We start from the raw sequence: 21,028 nt of genomic DNA, 5'->3' as shown, positions 1-21,028 counted from the left end.
AAATAGTAAGTTTAGGCATGATATTGTTGAAATTGCACTTATTTCTCAAGAAATTTCATGTTTTGTAAAAATATCCTTCATTAAATGTAAAACAAAGGGGTTCTTGTTGTTCATAGGTTATTATGTTATTATTTTACTATTTTTAATGGTACGGCCCACTTGAGATCAAATTGTGCTGTATGTGGCCCCTGAACCAAAATGAGTTTGACACCCCTGCTTTAAAGCCTCAAATGCACTTATTGTAAAAGCTTTCCACCTTCTTAAGCCACATTTTAAGAACATTGTACAGAACTAATCATGAACTGTGAAGTTACTGATGACGATCCTATGAATCTGGCTCAGATAATATTTCAAAAAAGAAAATGATGGGGTTTCTCTTCAGTCAGTGCATCCCTCACACCCTCTTTAGGACTTCATTACTGTTATGTGATTTTATTATTTATTATATCTAAATATCAATGTTTTAATGATGATCCACACTTTGTGAAATGAACATCAGTCATTATGAATATTAGATATTTTATTAATATTTAAAGATTTTGTAAATATTGCTGTCATATGTTAATGATTACTATTTTATGAATTAATATTGAAATGACCAGTAGATGCCGACATACTCAACAATAGAGCCCCATGACTGTGTTCTCTGAGAGAGAGAGTGTGCAAATGAGCAGACGGAGCATGCGCAGATGGGGGATCGTGTGTATAGATAATGGGATTGAAGAAACGAGAGTGAGGAGTGAAGAGAATCAGACACAGGGGAGCTTCTGAGCTCCTCTGATAGCTGCTCACACACACACACACAGTGCAGAGGCAGCGAGCCAGCAGTGAGACTGCAGACCAGCAGCCATGACACACACCGGTGAGTAGCATCATATCTGACATCCCCCCGCCCCCCTCTGTGCGTGTGTGTGTGTGTGTGTGTTGGTATCAGCTGTGGTTATGTATTTTTAGGCACCACACACCAGGGGTTGTGTACTAGATGGATAGATGGATAGATGGATAGATGAAAATGTTGTCATGTGTGATGGTGCAGCAGGGTGGTGGTGGTGCCACCACACCCCCAGTCAGTTCCACTAACATGGAGCTCAGTGTGAGTGCAGTGTTGAGCGGCAGAGATGAAGGAAGTATGGACTCATCAGTGACAGTGTTACCTGCTCACTGTGTCTCACAGCTGATATATGTACATGCAACCTGGTAAATCCCATCAGAACAGCAGCAGGTTGTTTATATGTGCAGCATGGGTCATATACCAGGACATATGCATGGATGCTCATGTGGAGATCAAGACTGTTGGACTGTCTCTCTCTCCCTCCCTCTGTCTGTCTCTCTCTCTATCACAGGTTTGCAGGTTTACTTGCAGTGATTTCAACAGCCTAACCCAACCCCAAATCTTTTCCTTAACCCCGCTAACACCTAGCTCTAACTCTATCCTAAAGCCCTTCTGTCTCATGAGGATAACTAGTCCTGACAAGGTCAGTGTTAAATCCAGTCAAAGCCCTGCCCAACTCTAAACCTACTCCCACCTCCCACCAGTAAAACTGCAACAAGGATCAATTAAAAAACAAATATCTTAAACGATCATAACCTGACACACGAGGACGTTTAAAACCTGTACTCACCTCACAGACTGTTTTTATTTGACTTATAAGGATTAACTGAGCTGATTATAATCACTGTGTGTGTGTGTGTGTGTGTGTGTGTGTGTAACTCCTTACTCTGTGTGTGTGTGTATTTGTATGTAACTCCTCACTCTGTGTGTGTGTGTGTGTATTTGTATGTAACTCCTCAGTGTGTGTGTGTGTATTTGTATGTAACTCCTCACTCTGTGTGTGTGTGTGTGTGTGTGTGTATTTGTATGTAACTCCTCACTCTGTGTGTGTGTGTGTGTATTTGTATGTAACTCCTCAGTGTGTGTATATGTGTGTATTTGTATGTAACTCCTCACTCTGTGTGTGTGTGTGTGTATTTGTATGTAACTCCTCAGTGTGTGTGTGTGTGTGTATTTGTATGTAACTCCTCACTCTGTGTGTGTGTGTGTATTTGTATGTAACTCCTCACTCTGTGTGTGTGTGTATTTGTATGTAACTCCTCAGTGTGTGTGTGTGTGTGTGTGTATTTGTATGTAACTCCTCACTCTGTGTGTGTGTGTATTTGTATGTAACTCCTCAGTGTGTGTGTGTGCTTGTGTGTAACACATAGTTTGGTAGGTGTTATTGTTTACAATGGCTTTGCCACTACTTTCAGAACCTTGATGTCATTTTTCAAAACTATGCCAAACTTGTCGCACTTGTGCGACATGTTGTCTCACAAGGTTCAAACTTTGCATTGTGCTTTTATATTGTTAAAGAAACCATGGACATGTTTCAGATTCTGCACACTAAAGATACCAATATTACAGTCACTGTAAAGTTGTTCCAACCATGAGATATTACAGTACAAATGTGGTACATGTCTCATGAAGGTGCTACACATAATGTACATTCAGTCCAATAAATCTGAAGAGCGAAAGTCTTAAAGAGGACATAGCCCGGAAGTGCCAGTTAACGCTGTGTTCGGGTGTGTATCTGCGTCATGACCTCGTCTATGAAGCCCTAAAAGTCCATAACAATCAGTTCAGCCGCTGCTGAGAGCGCACAATTTTAATGTTTTCCTGAACTCTACACAGTGGCAAAGTGGGTGTGGTTTTGGCTGACGAGAGCGTCATTGATGAGACATTTACATCGGCTGGTTTGCAGCGACTAGGACGTTTTTGACCATAAAAAGGACTTCATGTTTGTAAGTGCACCTCCATCTCTCACACAGAAGTGAGACAGGACCGTACTATCATATTACGTTAGTTGTAATAATTCCTCTGTGTTTGTAGTTCTTTGATCGGATCCTTTTACACATGTGTAGCACCATGATTGACCTTCACTAGGGTCGCACGATATTGGATATTTATATTTTAGATATGCAGTTTCTTCAAAAAATAAAAAATAAACATTATAGAGGTTTGCATATAAGTAAATGAATAAATAAATAAGAATAAAAATAAGAATAATTCCGAGTATCACAGACTCTGTTCGACACCTGGTTTAGGTTTGGGGTTGGACTGGGCCTCTTCTGGTTTAAACAGTGACCTTGTCAGGACCAGTAGTCCTCAAGGTTGTAGTTGGGGTTGATTTGGGGTTTTGAGAAATTCTTTTTGGGGTCATCTTGATATGTCTGGCCCTCACATGTGGGGTTTCTGAGGAACTGGTTAATTAAGGGACTAAGTTTTGAATTGTGGTTAGAGTAAGGTTTGGCTACAGGTCATATTTACAGTGTGTGTGTTTCAGATTCTCTGAGTGAGGCACTGAGGGCCATCAGTGTGAGTATAGAGCCAATTGAGGAGGAGCTCAAGCCTCATTTGGACACAGTGCTGGTTTCTCTGTTGGAAAAGAGTAAGTCATGTTTTTTTCTCTGTGGTTCTCACACACATGCACACACACACACACACTCACATTGGTGTTACAATGGGTCATCCTCCAACCAGATGATGATCGGCTCATGTGCTCATGTGCTAGTTTAAGTAACTGAACAATTACACCAAAGTCGTCCTGGTGGCTGTGCTGGTGACATCACAGTACGATATATGAGTCGCACAAAAAGTGCTGCTTTATACATATGTGCGTGAATGGGTGTGAATTCAATTCCATTCAATTCAGTTGTATTTGTATATCTCCAAATCATAACACACATTATCTCAAGGCTCTGTACATAGACAACATCATGGAGAGCAGAGGAACCCAACAGTTCACACAATGAGCAAACACTAGGCATCAGTGGAGAGGAAAAAAACAGAAGAAGAAATCTCTGACAGAACCAGACCAGATCTGCCTCGACCGGTTGGGGTGAAAGGAAAAATGTGGGACAGGGGAGAGGAGGGGGAGAGACAGAGGAAAGAGACAGCTCTAAAACAGAAACCTCAGACCCCTCAGGCTTAGAACAAACCCCACATTTTAAGTCCTTGTTTGTGCACAACCTTCACCGATGCATACGCACTCACATTGTGCCTCAGACAAGCCAAGGTAAACCTTCCATGCTTGAGATTAAGAAGATCTCTCAGGTGGCTTGGGATTTGGTTGTCCCTCTCATTTCACCGCTGTTCTAGTCCTGAGGCACAGTTTCAGAGAGCTTTAGATACTAGAGCTCCAGATGTTCACTTGAACAAAACCTTAGGACACAATCTGTCCAGAACGAGTTCTCTTCCTTGTTTCCACTTAGTTTTAATAATCACAATTATTAGCGTCAGTTAAGAACACCACTGTTCAACTTTGCATCCTTGGAGAAATTCCCTGGCAATTCTTTTCTCTTCCAGCTGTAGGATAACTATTGTACACTAGTCAAGGACATGTAGTTATGACCATACACTGATATTCATTTACAGGTCATTCTTGGTATTGACACATTAACACCCATAACTTTCCTCTTCTTACTAACCTGATGACATAGGTTACATATTTTTGTATAATCTTTATTTACTTAGCCAAAATAGAAGGAGTTAATCGATGCCCAATGATCTACTGTATTGACTCCTAACTATTGATGTGGCATTGTCATTATAATTCATCATAATCCAAATAGTTTGACTCAATTTCTTAATAAATGATTCATTATTCCATCATGAATTAAATATGAATATTCAACATTCATAACATAACCAAACACGTCACTGTTTTCCTTTGTAACACATCTGTGACACATGTGCGTCCACAGAGAAAGATGCTGCTGTTGAGATTGCAAGAAGTGGGATTCTACCCACACTGGCTCAGGCCTTAGCCAGTAAAAGCAGCCTGAGCTGCCAGGTGGCGCTAGTGGTGGCAGAGATGGCCCGAGAAGGTAGGATACTGCTTACACTTATTATCACTTCTTATATAAGGAATGGATACATGGAAATAGCACTTTAATGCGGAACCTTTGAATGGAAACACTGAAATGTAAATGACACCTAACTGTTGCTCAGTTTTACATGTTTATTATATTATGTTGTCATTCTAATGTGATATAGCTGTATTCCATTTTAAAAAGTGATGATTAGTGATTACTCTAATATCACTGATATAGTGTGGTGCTGTATTGTCACTCTACATTTCAACCACTTGTGGTCAAGGGCTGTGAGAAAATCCACTCACACACTAATCCATCCATTTTCTACTGTGGGGGGGTGCGGTGCCAATCTCAGCTGACATAGGGCGATAGGTGGGGTCACATCCTGGACAGTTATGACCGCATATAGAGACAACACATACAGAGAGACAAACCATTCACTCTCAGTGTCCAATTGACCTAATCCCCATATTGCATGTTTCTGGACTGTGGGAGGAGATCAGTCCAGAAAACCCAGAGAACACCCACACACACACGGAGAGAACATGCAAACTCCATGCAGAAAGACCCTTGTTCCAACCGAGGCTCGAACCCTGGTCTTCTTGCTGCAAAGGCAAGAGTGCAAACCACTACACTAACCACGTCCTAATCAATACTAATAAATACAAAGAGTAATGAGTGTACTCATTTGCACCAGTACCATCTTTTCAGCACAACGCGGCACGGTTTAGGTTTCATCTCCACTACAAAAAAACCTGCTCAACGTGGGCGGAGTCATCGTTGCGACGAACACACACTTTTTGTAGATTTTCAAAATCGGGCATTGGGCGGAGCTAGCCTCCGACCAGGGGTTTAGTTACCCTTTAATCAAACATGCACACCTGCAACCCATCACGCACTCACATGCAGACACACACACACACACCAGGAAAAAAACAGTCACGACCATGGGGTTTGTTTACTTCTAATCTTTATTTTTTGTTACTTTCCTGTGGTATGGAAAATGATTTTGTTACTGTTGCTATACATATGTTATAATCTACCATAGGCAATAACATATACGAAACAGTAATTCTACCTTCTGTCATTATACTGATACAATGTGTCTGTGTGTGTGTGTGTCTGAAGCTGCAGTCAGAGAGCCGTGTATCGAGGCAGGTCTGGTCAAAGTGCTGCTTCCTCATCTGAACAGCAACAATCAGGAGATGCTGCTCAACACTGGCCGAGCCATTGGACGCATCTGCTTTGACAACTGTGAGTGAGCTCAGTCAGAGGAAATGACTGTTGCTGCGTTCCGTTTACATTGGAACTCGGAACTGGAAGTGACATCACCGCGTCACACAAACAGCCTCGGAACATGTTTCTAAAAAATGATCAGCACTCGACGTACAACTGATTTAAAGTGCGATTAACGATAAAAGAAGCAGTCTTGCAATCCTAACTATGTATGTGAGGTAGCACTGACTTCCCAAGTCAGAAATCTGAGTTTGGCTCCAAATACAAATGGAACGTACCATGTGTCCTGTTAGAGCAGGGGTCTCAAACTCAAATGACCTGTGGGCCACTGACGGTCTTGTCTGGTCAGTCGGGGGCCAGTCAAGTAAAAAAAAGCCCAACTTTTTTGGGAAAAGCATCAGTTGCGGTGGACGATATGAGCTCAAAATGACATATCAATATGCCGTATTAATTCCTTTTTTTATATGTACTTGCCTCGTGTGAGCTTCTCTGTCTTTTATCCATTATTCTGTACAGCACTTTGGTCCATGGATTGGATTGGATAATTTCAAAATATAAGTGGTTGCTTTAATATGCAACAATAAAAATAAACATATTTATGATGCAAAATTAATCTATTCATTTAAAACTAAAATCATTTGTAATGAATTCCGTTTGTTTACAGTAAACCATGGAATGACACACTGAAGTTTCTTCTCTTACTCAGCTCACCAGCAGGACCTGCTGGTGCAGAGTGGCGTCATACCCAGACTGGTGTCCATAATGAAGGAGTATCCAGAGAACGACCCACTGGTCAACGTCTGTCTGCTGGCCCTCTGTAACCTGGCTGACATGGGTAACTATTTACAACTTTATAACATGTAGGCAGCTTTATTGGCAGAAACTGAATATACTACCCTTAAATACGTTTGCATAATTGCTTTAATATAAAAATGTTTAGTTTTTTTTATCCTTATAATTAGTATTTTACAGGTATTTTGGGAAAGGGTTTTGCTTTTAAGGAGGCTGCTATCTTGTGCTAGGCAGATGTGAGATGTGACAGTCTGCAGTCTCACCATTAGGTGCCACTAATTCTTACTAACTTGACCTTTAATGAGTTAACTAGTGATTTGACATGTGAAATGTGATTCAGTTTTGTCCAAATATGTCTCAGGTTAAATGTCCTGCTCACTCAAACTAGATCTCAAAAGGTCTTTTGTTTCACCGTTAACCTGACACATCATTAGAACCAGTGATAGTAATGTCACACACCTATTAAAACCAGCGGTGAGTAAATCTGTGTTTACATCATTACTGAAGCAACCCACGCAGTTAGTGTGGTCTGAACACACTGAACAAAGCCTTAGGCTGCATTTGCACTGTGTGGTGCACGTGACCCGATCTTTTTCTCTCGAGTGGCACAAATCAGATATTTAGATATCACCAGATATGATGTGTGCAGCTGCATCTGCATCGATTGATTCTATTTTCAGGTCAGTAGCCAAGTCCACCCTGTGGGTTGTCTCCTCACGTGTTAATCAGTGAAAATGCAGGTTTCAAATATTGGTCACTTTGGAAAGACAGTGGAAGCAGGTACTCGAAAAATGGATGTTCAGTAGTTGACATATCAGAATTTGGGCATCAAGACCTCCAGTATAAATGCAGCCTTTGTGTCCGCTGTATTTCATACAATGGACAGCAAATAGGAGTGACGTTGTCGTTTTTCTTTTTGACATTTTTATTATTTAATAATTAACAGATGGGGCAACATTTACAGATCATAACATAACAATCAGGCCTTCTGCAATGGTCTCATTTGCCTACAATGGCTTATATGAACTGGAGTTAGGTCAGTGAACATGTAACGTGCTCCTGTGCCTCAGGTAAACATCAGTGGCTGACTTACACTCACTGTTACTGAAGCAGTGAGTAGTAGTTTGCACAGGAATGGTGAACAACCAGCTCCCAGTACAACACTGACTCCAACAGAAACCTCACAAAGGCATAAAAAGCAAAAGAAAATCTAATCTAATAGGTGAGATTACTCACCTAGAGCTGAAGACCATGAGACAGGAAGTCTCATAGTACTCATGGTCAGAAGTGTGGGAAGTGGGAAGGAGAAAAAAAGAATGAATGCACTCATTCCTGCCTGCTCCCTCAACACTAGAATATCAAACACAGAGCTCAGTTACAGCGTCCAATGTAAAAGCTTGTCTCTGAAGAATGGAGGATGAAACCCTGATGAGGACAATAGACAGTAGATGTCAGATGTATGCTCATCGGTAGCACATTGGTAGTCAGGATAATGAGTTCCTTTTCATTTGCAGACTTGGCGAGGGAATCACTGGAAGAGCAGGATGTGGCAGGTGTTCTGACATTTCAGCTCAAACGCGCTCCTGATGCCGAGCGCCGGCATGTCATCCTGGAAATCCTCGGTGCACTGGGCGAGAGTGGTAAGATTTGCACGATGCTTAAAGCAACGCGATGTAGGATTTGCACCGTCAAACAATGTCTCTAACATCATCGTTTTCATCCACTTACGACAGGGTTAATGGCACCTCCATCATAGTCATGAAAGTGAAATCATCTCCTCCTCCATTTATGCTCATAAATCAAGTGATTCAAACTATTTGTTCTGCTTCAGTGTCAATATAATTTACGACAATTGTAACAGACAATACCGTCTCCCAACTGTAGGGGGCCCCCAAGAGAAAATCCGACATTGTGTTACCTTAAAGCTTCCTGTATTTTGCTGGCTCCTCCCTCTGTCACATTCTGAATATGTTTGGTGAGGGGATGGGATGGACAGCAGAAAGGAATTTCATCTCCTGGGAGGATAAAGATTTCCTGGATTTACTTTGAACACAGTGATTGTAAAAGATTCTAAATGATTTCAATGACTCAACTGCAGTTTAAAGGTTTCAAACTCTCTTTAAAGTTAAAATAACATTTAAAATGACATTGAGAATGTGTTAATGATCAGGGATGAAAGAAACCATAGGCTGAGAATAATCCCTGATCTTCAGTATGTAATTATACATTGAGTATAGACTACTGAAAGCTTTGGAGTCCATGTGTTGGAGTATTTCTGAGTTAAGTTGAATTAATTTATTTTTATTATTTTTATTTGAAGCACACGCCCATGTTCAATAACATGTTAGCACTGTCTCTATGTTAATCATAAATAATGTTTAATAAGACTGTCTGAGTCAGTGAAACACAGTGTTAGCTGTGAACTGCTTGTGCTGTACCATCAGATGCACTGAAGCTGCAGTTTGCAGAGTCAGGAGTACCAGAGGCTCTGTCAGCGATGATTTGGGACTTACAGGGAGGTTCTGACCCTCATGACCTCTGCAGCATCAAAATCGCCTCCAACCTCATCGTGTCTTTGCTTTTAGGAGGTGAGTGATGCGATCCTGTGTTCTGAGTATGCTCACTGAGCATGTTCAGTGCAGCTCAGCTTGCCGTGCCACAGTTTGGAATGGTAAAGCCCAATCTGGCTCGTGTTTTGACTGCAGGGTGTGCAGGGTGTGATGAGATTGCTGTGCCAGTTATGTAAATACTGGCTCTGGCCTGAAGAAGAAAAACACAGCACAGTAAACACTGCTGTGAGTGAAAATAACATGATGAAAGAAACACACATTTTCTGTCTTTTCTAAGGTACATTTAAATATTTCACATTTGTACTGTAGGGTGCACAATAGTCCCTTACACTAACGCACAATAGTCCCTTACACTAACGCACAATAGTCCCTTACCCTAACGCAAACGTCCCCTACCCGCAACCTTACCTAATGCACAATAGTCCCTTACCTTAACACATCGTCCTTACCCTAACACACCATCGTCCCTTACCCTAACGCACTATAGTCCATTACCCTAACACATGATCGTCCCTTCTCCTAACGCACAATAGTCTCTTACCTAAACGTTAAGAATTAAAAGACATTTAAAACTGCCTACCTGATGTATAAAATCCTGCTCTGCCCCTAACAAATATCTTAAATTTAGAGCAAGTAGTGCCTTGTGTGGGACCAGCAGGGCCTCCGCAAGGAATGATTGTGATGTGCTCTTCCCCAAAACCTCCTTCAGTCAAAAGTCCCTTACCCTAACGCACAATAGTCCCTTACCCTAATGCACAATAGTCCCTTACCCTAACGCAATAGTCCCTTACCCTAATGCACAATAGTCCCACACCCTTACACGCAATAGTCCCTTACCCTACCCTAATGCACAATAGTCCCTTACCCTAACGCATAGTCCCTTACCCTAACTCCTTACACTAGTCCCCACTTAGTCCCTTACACTAACCACCCCTTACCCTAACACACAATAGTCCTTACCTAACACATCGTCCCTTACCTGCACTATAGTCCATTACCCTAACACAAGTCCTTACCCTAATAGTCCCTTACCCTAGTCAGCACAATAGTCCCTTACTAACGCAATAGTCCCTTACCCTAACGCACAATAGTCCCTTACACTAACACAATAGTCCCTTAATAGTCCCTTACCCTAACGCACAATAGTCCCTTACCCTAACGCACAATAGTCCCTTACCCTAACGCACTATAGTCCCTTACCTATACGTTAAGAATTAAAAGACATTTAAAACTGCCTACCTGATGTATGAAATCCTGCTCTGCCCCTAACAAATATCTTAAATTTAGAGCAAGTAGTGCCTTGTGTGGGACCAGCAGGGCCTCCGCAAGGAATGATTGTGATGTGCCCTTCCCCAAAACCTCCTTCAGTCAAAAGTCTCTCATTTCATGGTAGCACTTTATGGAACACCTTGTCACCTTCCTGTCAAAGAAAGCTCCAGCTTTGCCAACTTTAAGCTACCTTTGCTACCTTAACCAAAGTAAAGGCTCCTTTTACTATTGCAACAGGGCAATGTGCAATATGCACATTATGTGTCCTCTGTTGACTTGGTTGTTCGTGTTTTATCTTTCTACACTTTGTTTATATGTACTGCACCTATTTCAGAATAAATGAAATGAAACCTCCCTCTATCATAATAATAATGTTAGTCTTTACCTGTGTGTGTCAGATGAGTCCATGCAGAGGTGTTTTGGTGAAGGATCGGGTGTGGTGTATCAGGACGTTCTCTCCTGGCTACAAAGCTCCAACACTCAGCTGCAGCTGTCTGGAGCCTTAGCCATCGCCAACTTTGCCAGGAATGGTGAGAAATGAACAAGCTTTAAATATAAACATGTACCAGTCAAACGTTAGGACACACTTGTACTGTAATATATCAACAAAATCACATCATACAGAAACCTTACAATATTATAGACGGAAAAGAGAAACCCAGCAGTTCCCACAAGATGAGCAAGCATTTGGCATCCATGAAGACTCAAAGATGTTCAGCCATCTGTCTCGAGCAGTTGGGGTTGTAAATGCTATTTTATTCATGTCCATGTGGGCCTCATAAGGCTTATATTCAGCCAACTCGGAACCCATGTCTCCTGGAAAGGGCACTCAGTGTGCATGGGCTTGAGGTGGGCAAAATTTGGAGGTCACATAATGGTTTCTGTAACATGGGGCCCACATAGGAAGCCCATGTGGGCAAACACTGGGTGGGGCCAGCGTGGAAACCACAGACAAACCTGCTATTGTCTCCTGAATATAATCCACATGGACATGACAGTGTCTGCAGACATGTGTCAATTAATACTTCAAAATAGGGATTGTGCGCCGCATGAGCAACAGCAGCACACGTTTTAACGCGAGCTGGTTAGTGATGTGTCGTTCGTGAACAGCGCCACCTGCTGTAAAAATGAACGAAATTATTTGATCAATTCACTGTCCCAGAGTAAAAGATCTGAGTCAGTAAAAAGAGTCGAACTTCCCAACACTAGAGCTGGTGCGGGTGGAGAGGTTAGCTTGTTAGCGAGTTAGCTCAGAGAGTCCACAGACAGAGAAGTGTCTGTGGACTCCACAGGTCTCCACAGCACAACGTTCACTAATCGTACATGAGCAGTCAGACGTAGACAGGACAACCAGCACCAACTCGTTACTGAGAGTTCTTTCTAGGGGTGTCCACGGAGCAGGAGGCGACACCACCTTGTGGTGCTATTCAGTATTGCAGTAACAACACATCTAGACTCTGACAGTTAGTCTTGAAGTTGCATTGTGTTAACCTGTTCCATTTCTTTTAACAGACATTACATGACTGACCGGTTGGTTGTATTTCTATGTTAGAATTTTATATTAAAGAAAAGATAGAAAATAAATCTCTCTGTGTGCTGTAAAGTGCTTTGAAAAAATTCGGAATCGGCTAAACTCGGTATCTGCAGGTCAAACTCCATGAATAACAGGAAATCGGAATCGGCCCAAAAAATGTCAATCGGTACATCCCTACTTCAAAATAAAAGTTTCAAATGAAAAGATAAATAGATAAAGCAAAATCTCAAGCTTCATGCTGGAATACCTGATCTGATTCCAACTTCAGCCACGCCAGCCAATCAGAGCTGGGGATGGGCTGCATCTGTCAGAGGTTAAGGACATGACAGAGATCAGACACTGATCTGTCACTCTCATGTCACTTCATGATGCTGTGAGCTCACTGTGGATCAACAACAGTGGTCACACGTCTCTGAAAGGTGTGTAGAAGTTTATCCTCACTTTTTAGATTTATAAGATCTAAAAACCAACACAAAATGATTTGTGTTGGTCTGTCACAAAAAAAAAACCACATTGAAATAAATTAGAATTTGTGGTTGTAATGAGTTGGGGTTATTTATGCAGATATCAAAATGTTCTGACACTAGGCAGCCAAGGTATAACACTCCTTATGTGAATAATGATACTGATATTGAGTCAGAACATGGCTCTAAATAACTTTAAAATGCTATTATACATATATAAATATGTATATGTATATATATATGTATATATATGTATATATATATATATATATATATATGTATATATATACATATATATATATGTATATATATATATATATATATATATATATATATACATATATACATAAATATATATATATACATATACAGTACTGTGCAAAAGTTTCAGGCACCACCAGCTCTTTTGATTTGTCTGTCAAATTCTGTGATCATGTGAATTGTGAATGAAGTGATGCGACTTAAAGCTGCTCTTATATATTAGCGAGCTGTCAATGAGTTGAACTTGTGCAACATGTGTATGTCATGCTCACGCATGTCTTGAATAAACCTGGCGTAACAGATATTTATTTAAATTAAATAGTTGAACAAACACAGGATTTACCAGTAACATGAATGAAGGTTCCACTCCAGTATTAACAGAGCTGTGTTATTGTTCAAGTGTAAGGGTAGATCACGCTAAATACTTGACACCTGTAGAGGATGGTTATTGTTTTTTTCTGAATTTATTTATTACATTTTTTTTAAACAACAAAAATCTGCATATTATCTGAATGTGTTCCAGTAAAGTGAAATAGAAATAGTTATCCTCTACTGTCATTATAGCATTGCTAAAACAACAAATCTAATGGTTGCACAGTACTGTATGTATATATATGTATATATACTGTGTATATATACATAGAAGAATGAGGTGGTTCGTAATGGTTGGCTTGATTGTTTCTTTCAGACAGTAACTGTGTGAAGATGTTGGACCTCGGGGTGGTTCCTCACATCCTGACCTTGTTGGAGCAGCATGTGGATGAAGGAGACGTGTCTGTTCAGCACGCTGGACTCAGTGCACTCAGGAACCTGGCCATTCCTGGTACTGAGAGATTGTCTGCACAGCTGCTCAAATAGTTTAAAAGATAACATTTACTGTACGTTTCATGTATTCAGGTTCAGCCTAGACACTAAACCTACAGTCAGGTGTCAGGGTTCATAGAGCAGTAGAGAGTCATTAATAATGAATACTTTATTTATTTTGGCAACGTCACATTTGTTCCTTCAGAATAAAAATCAATTATATACATTAACATGAAATTTCTATGGGACATACGTATGTGCTTATTAAGAGAAATCATCTTTGAATTTCAAGGACAATTATGATAACTGAATAATAAATAGAATGTGAAATGATTGACCTAAGCTTATTGTTGTAACGACAGTTAGTCGACAGTTAGTCTCTGGGTTTGCAGTGTTTGACACTCACACGATGTGGGAGGAGTCTGTCACTGAACATGCTTAAAACAGAAAAGGAACCACTTCTTACAATGAAAGTAAAAATGAATTCATTTGTGTTGATGTCACTATACAAAGTATTGCATGCACACAGCACATCACAGACTTACTTTGTGTCTTCCAGCCACAAACAAAGTGCGGATGCTGGAGGACGGAGTGACTGAGCGGATAAAGACCCTGCTGCGCTCCGACATGCCACCAGTGCAGTTCAAGCTGCTGGGGACACTGCGCATGATGGTGGACGGACAACGTGAGTGTGTTTATTTTGTGTTATTCTAAGTAAAGTCAATGAGAAGGATTATACATGTTTCTGTAAACCACACATGATCGTGATGTTTTATGGAAAAACGAATTCAAGTTCTGCTCTAAAAGCAAAATAAGTATGAGTTGGGCAGATGTTGGATTTTTCTTTTTTGCCCGACTCTCCTTTCGACACTTTTTGTAATCTTTTTGTGGCATAGGATTTTTACCAGTAAGAAGGGTCAGGGTTCACACACATCCTGGAAAACCTGCAACATGATTGATCAATTTCCCAGTCATGGAAAATGAGAGACACATGTAAATGTTCTGGAAAATGATTTCTCCTCCTTGTCAATAGAATAGAATAGAATGGAACAGAATAGAATAGAATGGCTTCATTGTCATTGCAAGTGACACACAACAAGAACACACACACACACACACACACACACAAAACAGTGGAAAACTGTAAATTTGTATAAAAAAGGTAAATATGTGAATAAGTGGCATTGTGCCATTTACTTTGAAATATTAAAATGTGATAATAAATTCTCCTTTTTTAAATATAAACAATAAAATAAAGATAAAGCAGAGCAAATAAAGAGCAAACCACTGTAAGTGTATACCTGTTTGCTTTATTCTATGATAAATGTGTCATCATTGTTAAGCATGTAAGAGCTTCATTCATAGAATGAATCCATCATATTCTCACACTGATGTGTGATATGTTGTATTTTCTTTGTCTTCTGTGTCAGAGGAGGCAGCTTTAGTGCTGGGGAGAGATGCTGTGCTGCTGGCACGAGTCATGGAGTGGTGTGAAGCCAAAGATCACGCAGGAGTCCGGGGAGAAGCCAGCCGCCTGTTGGCTGCTTTCATCAGACACAGTCGCAGCCCTGTGAGTCTTTTCATCTCAGTTCAACTTTCCACTATGACCATAAGTTAAGATTCCAGGGAGCGTCTATAATACGCAGAATAAAACATTTACATTATATATGTGTTAGGGATGGGCATTTCTAGCAAGAAATGCTATTCCAATATGCAATGGTATTATTCGTTGAATATTAGTATAGAGCTTGTGAAAGGCATGCAGGGTTCAGTGAGCATGTTGATTGATACTGGGTGTTGTTTTTTGGGGGGTTTGTTTTTTTTGGGGGGGTTTTTCAGGTCAGAACATGTAGCAAGTGGAGCACCGCAAACTTGTTTTAAGGATGTGCAACAAACAAATCCACTGCTTCACTTGTGTAGGTTTCAGTATCTTACTGGGACAAAAAATAAACATGTAACATTGTGGACAAGACAATGTGACCAATGTGAACGATGATTCAAGACGAGAGAATATAACTGAATATAACTATAATATGACATGTGTCTGCATCTTGGATTGTTGTCCCCTGTCCAATGACACTGTTGCTCATTGCAGCCACTGATACTGTTAAAATATTCATTTTTGTTGTTATTGTTATAGTTATAACAAGATAATTGCACATTTCTTTTTTTATTTGGAAAAGTATTGTTGCAGGGAGCAACAAATTATTCAAAGAAAAGCAAAAAGGAATGATTGTAATTGTTATGTTTCTTTTAGTAAAAGTTATACTTCCTCTAAAGTCAGGTCAGGCAGTAAAGGTTAGAGAACACTGATTTAAAGAGATGCATTCAAGGACTCGGGTAAATGTCCTCACTTCTTTGGGACGTACAGCATGTTGACCTCAGCAGCTTCAAGATGCATTTAAGAAACCTCGTAAATTTAGTCAATGGAGTAGAAACATTTGTCTTCAGTCATTGATAAAAATGTTTCTTTTGCGTCTTTTTAGAAAATATCAATAGTCACAGTTTTACTGTAGTCTGCGGGCGACGGTAGCTTAGTGGTAGAGGGAGTCGTCTTTCAACTCAAAGGTTGTGGGTTCATTTCCCGGCTCCGCTCGTCTATGTGCCGATGTGTTCTTGGGCAAGACACTTAACCCCACATTGCTCCATGGCAGTGTGTACAGCAGCTTTGAGTGGTGTATATAAATACAGACTATTTCATTGTTTTGTGTACGTGGATAATAAAAGCCGACTGAGTCTAACCTTACGGTTGAGACTCCTGTGCACTTCAAATGTGTGCACGTGTGAGTAAAAGGTGAATAGTTCAATCTATTAGATATAAATAAGTAAATAATAATTAATCATCGTCTGCCCGCAGGGGAAATCTCACTCTCTGCCTATGAATTTCTTCTTGGTCATCAGAATCAGTTTAATGGGCTGATTTCCTCTCTCTGACAGGAAGTTGTACAGGCTGTATCCACAGCAGATGGTGTCCGTCACCTCATCTCCATGGCAACAAGTGAGCATGTCATCATGCAGGATGAGGCCCTGGTTGCTCTGGCGATAGCAACTGCCATTGACCTTGGTAAAGATTTTTCAGACACTGCTCTAATGTCAAATGTTGTGTGACAGTCACTGTTATCACTGAGTCAACATTTGAAAGGTTCTTTTGACAAATGTTTCTACACATTTTTCTCTTTGGCTCAATTTTCCAAACTTCTACACACAAGCTCAAAACAGTACTTTGTTGAAACTCCACAATTATCTTTTGTAAATGAAACACACAGCACTGAAAACCATGTTTTCTATTCTCAAAACTGAAAAACACACACAGCTGTTGTATACTTTTGCCTTACATGGAATGAAATCAGCCAAGCTTCTAGCTAATTTAGTGCCAATGGAGCATATTCCATTATGATAATGTTCATGTTCAAGTGTGTGTGGCACAAATCTGTGAACAGAGCAACTGTTCTTGTTTGACAATGTTGTGCAAACACTTGTAACTATCGCTAACGAATGAAATGTCAGGAAAATCCACAGTTACTTTTGTCACCGACTCTGTGACACTGACAGCACGTCATCATAAAGAGCTGTGGTTGCAAGTTGAACTGACATTTCCTCATTTTCAACAAAGGGAAATGAACAGACATGGAGACACTTTGTCTAACACGTGGAGCCCACACAACTCTTCTTCTCCTATTAAACTCCGGCAGGCTGCACACCGAGAGGCTAAACGCTGCCCTCTACAGGTCAAAGTCGTGAATCACAGTTCTCCTGCCCCAGGATGCTTTTGCAGATTAAGGGTAAAACCGACACTTAGGATTCAAGGGGCAGGAAGAACCATGATTCACGACTTTGACCTGTAGAGGGCGACATTTAACCTCTCGCTGTACAGCCTGCTGGATTCTATTTGGAGAAGAAGAAGGGGAACCGTGAGTTGTGTGGGCTAGACCGCCTCGTTTCTCACAGTGTGCAGCTGACAGAGTCACTGGCCTTGTCTTGACTGTTCAGACACAGCTACAGCTCGAGGCTCCTCACATGAAACAGCTGACCAGACACTAGACCACCAGACCACTTCCTTTAAACCTGCCTTTTAAAACTAGAGCTACTGACTTTTTAACTTAACTCATAAGATAAATAAAAATCTCTCTCTCATTCTATGAGTTAAAATACAAAAAAATGCACAAAGACTACATGTGCAGAACAAGTCTTGTTTCAGGTAACATGACACGATCAATATATTCTTATTTCCTGGTCGGCTTCAGGAGGAAACCAGAAGACTATGTTCCCTTTTTTAATATACAAGCTTTAGCAAAGATGAATGGCTGTACTGCCGTTAAATAAATAAATAAATAAATAAATAAATACTACATCACTCTGCTCACTCTGCTCACTCTGAGTATGTTTTAGAGCAGGGGTGTCAAACTCATTTTTGTTCAGGGGCCACATACAGCACAATTTGATCTCAAGTGGGCCGGACCAGTAAAAATAGTAAAATAATAGCATAATAACCTATGAACAACAAGAACTCCTTGCTTTTTTTCTCATTTGTTTTACATTTAATGAAGGATATTTTTACAAAACATGACATTTCTTGAGAAATATAAGTGCAATTTCAACAATATCGTGCCTAAATGTACTATTTACACATCACACTGGATCTAAAATGGCACAAACATTTAGTCACAGGTGTCTGGAAGAGAAAAATATTGTATTTGACATTACGTTTAGATTGTAATCGTAGTGTGAAATTTTAACAAATTCATCCTGTGGGCCGGATTGGACCCTCTGGCGGGCCGGATCTGGCCCCCGGGCCGTATGTTTGACACCCCTGTTTTAGAGCAACTCCATACAGTCTGATATGTGGAATTGTCTTTGTGCGTGTGATCACTGCAGAGTCTATGAAGGACGTGTTTGTGGAAGCGAAGCTGTTGCCCGTGCTGAAGAAGATACTGGAGGATCCAGTGGGGGCGGTGGAAGTCCAGTTCAGTGCTTTAGGTCTCATCTGTAGTCTGGCTAACTCTGGTATGTGTTACAGTTTGCAACACACAACAATATGTTTACGCCACAAATTTAGAGATATACATATATACATATATATATATATATATATATATATATATATATATATATATATATATATATATATATATATATATATATATATATATATATAAATATAAAGATCCAAGTCTACTGATACTTTTAGTAAAAATTAATGCTGTGATTTGTGATAAGACACAGGTATTTCTCTTTGTTTCTAAAGCATGCTGGCCCTCATTCCATTCCATTTGTAGTAAGAACTTGGAATTTCTGAGGTCATGTTGTGTTCCTCACCAACCCGACATGGGATTCTAAGATGGCTACCATCATGCAAACACTGCTACTTTTATCCATTTTCTACTGCTTTATCCTCCACTGGAGGCTTCTGTGCCAATCTCAGTTGAGGGCAATAGACCCAGGGTCACATCTTGGGCAGTTCACCAGTCCATCACAGGGCCACATATAGAGTCAAACAACCTATGGTCAATTTAGAGTGACCAATTTATCGAATCCCATGTTTTTGCATGTTTTTGGACTGTGGGAGAAAGCCAGAGAAAGCCAGAAATCCCAGAAATCATAAAGCTAAGGGAAAAAAATCTGCTCACGTGAGGAGAAGAAGAAGAAGAAGGAGATGACGAGGAACACAAAGATCGTGACACTTCCCATGACTAACAATCTCTAGTATCACAGACTGGGTCCATCAGTCATTACTCTCCTTGTTTCTGGTTGTGGAGTGGCCTTATTCTTCATCACCCACAGAGTTCATCAGTGTTGATTTTTATGAGTTTATTTGAAAAACAAACATAGCAGATACAATGTTGATTCTTATGACTAGAGAAAGAATAATATCATCATCATTGATAAAAATCACCAAACGTTACACAATATTTGAATGAATTACAATGACTATTTCATTCATTTTCTATCAAGCACCGTTTTAATTCCATAGAGATAGATGTTGACAGAATATTCAGGGCCTCAATATGTGCACATGACACCTCTGCTGCCAATGTCACCTGTGTCGCTCTTCTTCTTCTTTCTTCCTTGTGTGCTGCAGGTGTGATGAAGGAGGAGCTGAACTCTGTGAACATAAGGGAAAGCCTCAGGAAACTGACAGAGCACAGCAGCAGTAAACTTGCCTCACAGGCCTCGTCTCTTCTGCTTGTTCTCGGCGACACCAGCTAAACCAGCACTTTGCAGCAACATCTCACTCGTTCAGCTTCTTCACGTGATATACTTTCTGTTAAATCATCTCGCTGCACAGTTATGGCTCAGTGTTAAGTTGACTTGTGACACTTCACGTCACTTTGTTTTCTTGCAATAACTCTAGTCAAGTCAAAAAAGTCCAACAGTTTGGGGAAAAACAACTATTAAGTAGGGATGGGAGACATGACTTTAAATGACCTCATGATGTTCCATGAAGTAATAATATTCATGGTCATTTAAAGTAAAAGTGCTTGTTTTCATATAAGTTGACAATAGAACCGCATATATGATGCAATGATGATCATTCAATAAATAATTCAAACATCCAAATACCTGGAGTAAGACAGGTCCCCGAGTGTGACAATTCTATTTTTATTCTATTTATATAGTTATTTATTGATTCATTCAGCATCATGTGTGTTCATATTGTTCTATATCAAAACAAGCACTTTTACTTTGAAATGATGTGGAATATCACCATAAATGTTGTTACTGCAAAGATCTAATAAGATACAAGGAAGCTCCTCACCACGCACCAAGCAGAAGGAAGGAGGCCGAGGACCAGCGAGTGTCAAAGCTGCTGTCCAGAAACCCAGCAGAGAGGAGGAGCCAAACGTGGAAGGGCAAGCCCCACCCTGGCACGTTCCATCGTCAAATTGAAGAAGTGGCTGATATGAAAAAAAACTGGACTGAAAGACGGCACGGAGGCGCTGATCATAGCTGCACCGGAGCACGAGAGGCTGGGATCTATCACAGCGGGCAGGACCCAAGGTGGAGGCTGTGTTCTCCTGAGACAGTGCAGCACATCACAGCAGGGTACAGAAGCATCTGCCCTGGAGGTCAGGAGGGCGGTTGAGAACGACAGATAGAACAGATACAGTATAATGGTTGTCGATAAGCAGCAGAAAAAGCAGTTGTGATAGATGTAGCACTCCCAAGTGACAGCAACATCAAGAACAAGGAACACTAGAAGCTTGAGAAACACCAAGGGCTGAGAGAGGAGCGAGACAAGGCAACTG

General features: G+C 40.5%; 1 protein-coding gene across 1 annotated transcript; it reads left to right on the top strand.

Moving 5' to 3' along the window:
- Positions 1 to 595: 595 nt before the first annotated feature.
- On the top strand, positions 596 to 20,425 carry si:dkey-191g9.5 (rap1 GTPase-GDP dissociation stimulator 1). Its single transcript, XM_044045681.1, has 14 exons — positions 596 to 862; positions 3,321 to 3,425; positions 4,741 to 4,863; positions 5,980 to 6,105; positions 6,794 to 6,922; positions 8,394 to 8,519; positions 9,324 to 9,467; positions 11,117 to 11,248; positions 13,666 to 13,800; positions 14,341 to 14,466; positions 15,212 to 15,351; positions 16,719 to 16,845; positions 18,657 to 18,785; positions 19,861 to 20,425. Exons 1-14 carry the CDS (start codon positions 850 to 852, stop codon positions 19,986 to 19,988), a joined length of 1,683 nt encoding a protein of 560 aa, XP_043901616.1. The 5' UTR covers positions 596 to 849; the 3' UTR covers positions 19,989 to 20,425.
- The last annotated feature ends 603 nt before the right edge of the window (positions 20,426 to 21,028 follow it).

This window comes from Solea senegalensis, linkage group LG15, assembly GCF_019176455.1.
Source record: "Solea senegalensis isolate Sse05_10M linkage group LG15, IFAPA_SoseM_1, whole genome shotgun sequence".
NCBI lineage: Eukaryota > Metazoa > Chordata > Actinopteri > Pleuronectiformes > Soleidae > Solea > Solea senegalensis.
The sequence above is the reverse complement of the archived record's forward strand: the minus strand, read 5'-3'. Positions and strand labels throughout refer to the sequence as shown.